The sequence below is a fragment of the Indicator indicator genome, chromosome 4, assembly GCF_027791375.1.
Source record: "Indicator indicator isolate 239-I01 chromosome 4, UM_Iind_1.1, whole genome shotgun sequence".
NCBI lineage: Eukaryota > Metazoa > Chordata > Aves > Piciformes > Indicatoridae > Indicator > Indicator indicator.
In genome coordinates this window covers 13498636-13505320 of record NC_072013.1, presented here as the reverse complement: position 1 = coordinate 13505320, position 6685 = coordinate 13498636, and the positions used below count along the sequence as shown (strand labels likewise).

The window sequence follows — 6685 nt, the reverse complement described above, 5'->3', positions numbered from 1 at the left end:
GGAACCATTCCAGGTCAGGCGGTTTGGGGCTCTGAGCAGCCTGGAACCATTCCAGGTCAGGCTGTCTGGGGCTCTGAGCAGCCTGGAACCATTCCAGGTCAGGCTGTCTGGGATCTGAGCAACCTGGAACCATTCCAGGTCAGGCTGTCTGGGGCTCTGAGCAACCTGCTCTAGTTGCAGATGTCCCTGCTGACAGCAGGGGGGTTGGATTGGGTGAGCTTGAAAGGCCCTTCCCACCCGGCACATGCTCTGATTCTTTTGCCTTCAGTTCCAGCTGGCTGGCAGAAATGCATCGACAGCTGGTAATGTGCTGCACCCAACAGTAAAAAAAAACTGAGTAGATGGGAGAGGGTAAGGAAAGAGGCTCAGGGCTCCCTCAACACAGAATCACAGAACCAGCCAGGCTGGACGAGACCTCCAAGATCATCAAGTCCAACCAATCACCCAACCCTAACTAATCAACCAGTCCATAGCACTGAGTGCCTCATTCAGTCTCTTCTTAAACACCTCCAGGGACATCGACTCCACCACCTCTCAGGGCAGCCCATTCCAATGGCCAATCTCTGGGAAGAACTTCTTTCTTAGATCAAGCACGGATAGGGTGTTACTGCCACACTACCTGGCTCGGCCCCGCTCGCACGGCGGGCTGCGGTTGGGATCCGCTAACCCTTTAAGCTGGGGCCCGGTTCTGAGATCGGAGTAAGGCCCAGCGATTCCGTTAATTCCCTTCCTTTCAGCGGCGGGACTACAGCTCCCGGCCTCCCCGGCCGCGCCCGCCTCCGATGACGGCGCCAAGATGGCTGTAGCGGGACTACAACTCCCGGCCTGCCCAGCAGAGCCCGCCTCAGCTGACGGCGCCAAGATGGCGGCTGCACGTCATGGGGTGCCCGCCTCAGCTGACGCCGCCAAGATGGCTGCCGCGGGACTACAGCTCCCGGCCTGCCCGGCAGCGCCCGCCTCAGCTGACGGCGCCAAGATGGCGGCTGTGCGTCACGGGGTGCCCGCCTCAGCTGGCGGCGCCAAGATGGCGGCTGCGGCGGCGCCGGGGGACGAGGACTTCGCCGCCTTGCAGAGCCTGCTGAAGGTGAGCACGGCTGTCCGGGAACGGGGCGCCCGGCCCGGCGGCGGGGGCTGCCGCTTCCCCCGGACCGCAGCTGAGCGCGTTCTCCCCACTGCTTTGCTCCCCGCCAGGCGCCTTCGAAGGATGCCGTGCGGCAGCTGTGCCAAGAGTGCTTCTCCAGCCCGGCCGCCGGCCTCGGCCCCCTGGCGCTGCGAGCCTGCCCCGGCCTCGCCCTCAGCCCCGAAGAAGCACAGCAGGTAGGGCCGGGCGGAGGCAGCGGGGTGCCGCCGGAGCGCTCCGGAGCGCTGGCGCGGAAACGGGACTGGGAAGCGGGGGAAAGGAGTGGGGGGAAGGAGTGGAGGGAAGGAGTGGCGGGACGGGACCGGCCAGAACGGGAAAAGGGAAGGAGAAGGGAAGGGGAAAGGAAAAGGGAAAAAGGGGAGGAAGCAGGTGCGGGCCCGGGCCCGGTCCGTCGGGGAACGGCTTGGAGCCGCGGGGCTCCGGAGGCAGGACTGCGGGCGCTGCTGCTGCTGCAAGTGTTTTATTCTACTCGGTAAAAGCGATCGTTGCCCCGGGGAGGCAGAAGCTAAGCGCATGAGCTGTGCTTGCTGGAGGACGGTGAGGGCCTCGGCTCTTTGCTTCCTAAGGCAGTCAGGCAGCGCTTGGATGTCCGAGCCCCTGGTGATGTTGGTCTCACCGCAGGAGCTGTCTCTGGAAGCCTGATCAGTGTGATGCTCTGTGTGATGCTTTTCAGCACAGCCCTTCCTCTTCCTTCCCCTGCAGCTGGTGTCTGCCTTGCACAGCCTCACCAGGCACGTGGTGTACCGCGGCTTGGCGAGGGCAGAAGATATCCTCGCTCTCTTCCCAGAGAACTTCCACCAGAACCTGAAAAACCTCCTGACTAAGATCATCCTGGAGAATATGTGAGTGCTTTCAGCTGGAAAGTTTAAAGCCTGGGTGCCTGGTTTGATAGGTGGATGGTTGGCAGCAAAGTCTTGTAGTCACACAGGTGAGGATGAGCAGAGCTGAATGCACTGCGTCCTCCAAGCGGAATATCATGGGACAGGACCACAGGATGTTAGGGGTTGGAAGGGACCTTCGAAGATCATCAGGTCCAAGACCATAGAATCCAGCACAGGTCACACAGGAACACATCCAGATGGGTCTCGAAAGCCTCCAGAGAAGGAGACTCCACAACCTCCCTGGGCAGCCTGCTCCAGTGCTCTGTGACCCTCACAAGTGAAGAAGTTCCTCCTCATGTTGAGGTGGAACCTCCTGTGCTGGAGTTTGTATCTGATGCCCTTTGTCAAAGCCATGGGCACAGAGGCTTCTCCCAGGAGTTGTGGAATGGTTGTGGGCCTCACTCACACGATGCAAAGCCCCTTTTATCCTGACAGCTCACCTCTGTGGTGGAAAAATACTACAGCTTTAGATGCCCAGCCACTTGCTGCCTGGGCTTAGATGCCCTGGCAATAGTACACTCTTGTAGTATTGGATCCAGTTCTGGGCTCCCCAGAGATGGGGAACTACTGGACAGAGTCCAATGGAGGCTCCAAAGATGCTGGAGTATCTCTGTGAGGAGGAAAGGCTGAGAGTCCTGGGGCTGTTGAGCCTGGAGAAAAGCAGCCCCAGAGGGGATCTGAGCAATGCTCAGCAAGAGCTAAAGGACCTGTGGGGGAAAGAGGCTGGGGCCAGGCTCTTGTCAGTGATGCTCAGTGGTAGGAGGAGGAGCAATGGGCACAAACCAAAAAACAACACGGGTAGTTTCACTTAAATATAGAGAAAAACTTTGCTGTGAGGGTGCTGGAGCCCTGGAGCAGGCTGCCCAGAGAGGTTGTGGAGTCTCCTTGTCTGGAGGGATTCTAAAGCTGCCTGGACATTGTGATCCTGGGCAAGCTGCTGTGGGTGACCCTGCTTTAGCAGGGAAGTTGAATTAGATCTCTGGGGGTCACTTCCATCCCCCACCATGCTGTGATTCTGTGTGGACCACTGTATGCAGCAGAGGACAGCAGTTCTGCATGCTTGTACCTCTCACTGCTTGGTAGATCATTGCTTTGATAGAACTGGGGAGAAAGGTAGAGGCAATAAGTGAGCCACACTTACAGGAGAACCAAGATTTTTCCATCACCTAGCCTGACATTGCCCACCAGTGACCAGTCTCTCTCCTGTGCTTAATGCTGCAGCCTGGTGCCCTTCTGTCAGGGACAGGCCACCCTGAAGCACTGCTGATACTGCCTTTCTCTTCTCCTCTGCTTTTTTTTCCACAGCTCTGCTTGGAGGAATGAAGCACAAGCAAGTCAGAGTAAGTAACAGTTGGTATCTTGATGCAGTTGGTGTTTCCTGAGGTCATTGGAGCTGAGGCACTGCAGCTCCTTTTCCTAATGGAGCACAGGGCCATAGCCATTTGCCTTGGATGAAGCTGTGTGGTTGTGGCAGCCCAGAGCTTGGCCTAGTCCGGCCAGCTTGTGTCCAGATCTGTGCTGCTCTGCTGAATTGTTTCCAGTCTCCAAGTAATTCCAGGTCATGCTCCATCTATTGATGCCTTAGAGAGTGCAACTGTTTGTAAAGCTTTGGAGAGTGGAGCACTCTGACCTCCCTGTGCAGGTCATGAAGTTCATTTCAGTAAGTGTGCACCATAAAGGATGTGTTTGTATGGGGGAAGAGCTTCTCTCTGCACATGGAGTCATAGAATGGTTTGGGTTGGAAGGGACCTCCAAAGACCATCCAGTCCAACCCCCTTACAGTCAGCAAGGACATCCTCCACTACAGCAGGTTGCTCACAGCCTTGTGGAGCAAGACCTCACCTGGAGGACTGCATCCAGCTCTGGAACCATCAGCACAGGAAGGACATGGACCTGATGGAGAGGCCCCAGAAGAGGGCCACAAAAATGATCAGGGAGCTGGAGCAGCTCTGCTAGGAGGACAGGCTGAGGGAGCTGGGGGTGTTCAGCCTGGAGAAGAGAAGGCTGCAGGCAGACCTAAGAGCAGCCTGCCAGGACCTGAAGGGGGCTACAGGAAAGCTGGGGAGGGAGTTTTTAGGGTGTCAGGAAGTGATAGGACTGGGGGGAATGGATCCAAGCTAGAGGAGGGTAGAGTTAGATTAGATGTTAGGAAGAAGTTGTTCCCCATGAGGGTGGTGAGAGACTGGCAGAGGTTGCCCAGGGAGGTGGTGGAAGCCTCATCCCTGGAGGTTTTTGCAGCCAGGCTGGATGTGGCTGTGAGCAACCTGCTGTAGTGTGAGGTGTCCCTGCCCATGGCAGGGGGGTTGGAACTGGATGAGCCTTGAGGTCCCTTCCAAGCCTAACAATTCTGTGATTCTATGGGAGAATCCTGTTTGTCCTCTTGCTGTCCTGTGGAGGCCTTCAGAGACTGGCTTATTGCAGAGAAAAATGATGTGAACCCACACAGGAGCACTAAAGTTTGTATGCTTGCCAGGGCCAGAGCTGGAGAAGCAGGGCCATGGTGGTAAGCCCCAGGTGCTAGGGTCTGGTGCCACCATGCCCTGCTGGGCCTAGCAGTGCCTTGCTTTTTTAATCTCTCAGTCTCCCTGCCTCGCCTGGTCGACATGGACTGGAGGGTGGACATCAAGACATCTTCAGACAGCATCAGCAGAATGGCAGTCCCCACCTGCCTGCTTCAGCTGAAGGTAATGTCAGGGAGCCTGGAGGGTGCAGGACCCAAATACCCAGGGCCAACACCTGACAGAGTGGCACTGTGAAATGCTTCAGACAGGCAGCTGCTGGGCAATTAGCAGCCTTTCTGGGGGGATCTTTGACATAACCACAGAGCCTGGAGGTGATGTGTCTAAGGGAAGTTCTTGCAAGGGGGAGCTGCTCTCTGTGAGGGTGCAAGAAGGCAGCATATTTGTTCCTGGTCACTGCAGAAAGAGACAAGATAAACTACTGAAGTCATTGCCCTTCAATTTAAAGTCACTTGAGAGAAGTGAATCTCTCCCTCTGCTCTGTTCTCCTGAGACCCCACCAGGAGTCCTGTGTCCAGCTCTGCCCCCCCCAGCACAAGAAGGAAATGGAACCTGCTGGAGTAGGTCCAGAAGGCCATAAAGATGATCAGAGGGCTGGAAAACCTCCCCTATGGGGACAGGCTGAGAGAGTTGGGGCTGTCTAGCCTGGAGAAGAGAAGGCTCCAGGGAGACCTTAGAGCAGCTTTCAGTACCTGAAGGGGGCTGCAGGAGAGCTGGGGAAGGAGAGGGTGGAGCTGGGTGCCAAATTGAAAGCATTTCCCTATTAAACACTGCCTGTGGCAGTGACACTGAGAGAAACCACAACAGTTCATTTTCCAGACAGCTAACCTCTGCATTCCTATTTGCAGGTGCAGGAAGATGTTGCTTTATGTGGGAGCAGCCCTGTTGTCTCTGCACTGACTGTGGAACTGAGCAAGGAAACCCTGGACACCATGTTAGAGGGTCTGGGAAGGATCAGGGACCAGCTCTCTGCTGTTGCAAACAAATGAGTGCAGGGAGTGCAGCAGTGAGGAGGAGGAGGAGGAGGGGAAGCATTCTCCACCTGCAGCCCTCAGCAGTCCCAGCCTGTTGTTTCCTGGGCTGGTTTGGTGTTAACCATCAGACAAAAGAGATTTCTTCATTAATAGGATAGCTTTGGGAAAGCTAACAGCTAAAGGATCCTTTGGCCTGGTGCCCAAATGTGTTGTCCTCAGTTGTTGTTGAGCTGGCTTTTTTTTTTTTTTTTTTTTTTTTTCCAGAGGAGGAATTGAAGGCTCAGAGCTTGGCTTAATCACAAGGGGTCATAATTGGAAACAGCAAATAGCTGCAGCCAGTGAAGCAAGTGCTGTCTCTCTGGCCCTAAATGAGCTGCTGAGAGGCAGCTGAGGGGCAGGGGGGAGCTGCTCCTCTTGGGAATGTGGCTGCTCTGAGGTGCAGGCTGGAGGGAGCACTCTGCCTGTCAATGGAGCACAGCCATGCTGCAGACTCTGATTGCAGGATAAGGCTTTGAAAGAGGGCAATGATGCTACACCAGATTCCCTTCTCATCAGCTTCACAGCACCAGTTGCACAGTCACTAGGCTGAATGTCTTCAGCAGCAAATAATTTCCTCCTTCCCTTGGGAAAAAGGAAAAACCAAAACACATGAGCTGAGGTAGTTCGTGTTTGGATTTGTTGGGCTCTGGGCTGTGCCTTCCCTGCACAGAGTCAGGCTGGGACAGTAAAGAATTGGTGGCTGTGCCCTGTAGGGTGGGGAACTCTTCTGTGGCAGCCTGTGCCTGCACTCTCCCAAAGTGTGCCTCTGGGGGTTTTGTATGACTCTTCCTTTAATTAAAAAGATCAACTCACTGATTTTGTGAATCCTTTCCAGTCTAGAGCACAGCTTTGTGTCCTGGGTTGCTTCAGCCTTTCTGTGATGGTGTCCAGTTTCTAGGCTGCTGCACCCTCAGCACGTCTGCAGATGACACCAAGCTGGGTGCTGTGCTTGCTAAGTCTGAAGGACAGGATGGGTGCAGCCAGAGGCACCTGGACAGGATGAGGAGAACCTCCTGAGGTTCAACAAGGCAAAGTGCAAGGTCCTGCACCTAGGTCAGAGCAATCCTGGAGATCAGTCCAGGCTGGGGGATGATGAGAATGAGAACAGCCCTGCAGAGAAGGACTTGGGGT

The 6685-nt window shown here is 55.6% G+C and overlaps 1 protein-coding gene across 3 annotated transcripts; it reads left to right on the top strand.

Moving 5' to 3' along the window:
- Nucleotides 1-976: 976 nt before the first annotated feature.
- Nucleotides 977-5567, top strand: COMMD9 (COMM domain containing 9). 3 transcript variants are annotated; one of them, XM_054400502.1, is made up of 7 exons: nt 977-997; nt 1055-1084; nt 1192-1317; nt 1844-1983; nt 3328-3362; nt 4603-4706; nt 5390-5567. In XM_054400502.1, exons 1-7 carry the CDS (start codon nt 977-979, stop codon nt 5528-5530), a joined length of 597 nt encoding a protein of 198 aa, XP_054256477.1. In that variant the 3' UTR covers nt 5531-5567. The 3 variants fall into 3 exon arrangements, with proteins under 3 accessions (XP_054256477.1, XP_054256476.1, XP_054256478.1); XM_054400501.1 differs by lacking the exon at nt 977-997 and having other exon boundaries at nt 1025-1084; XM_054400503.1 differs by lacking the exons at nt 977-997; nt 1192-1317 and having other exon boundaries at nt 1025-1084.
- The last annotated feature ends 1118 nt before the right edge of the window (nt 5568-6685 follow it).

Coding starts and splice junctions, on each gene's coding strand:
- COMMD9 (XM_054400501.1), top strand. CDS start 1,025: ATGGCGGCTGCGGCGGCGCCGGGGGACGAGGACTTCGCCGCCTTGCAG. Junction 1,984..3,327: donor AAGATCATCCTGGAGAATAT/GTGAGTGCTTTC, acceptor TTTTTTCCACAG/CTCTGCTTGGAGGAATGAAG. Junction 4,707..5,389: donor CCTGCCTGCTTCAGCTGAAG/GTAATGTCAGGG, acceptor TCCTATTTGCAG/GTGCAGGAAGATGTTGCTTT.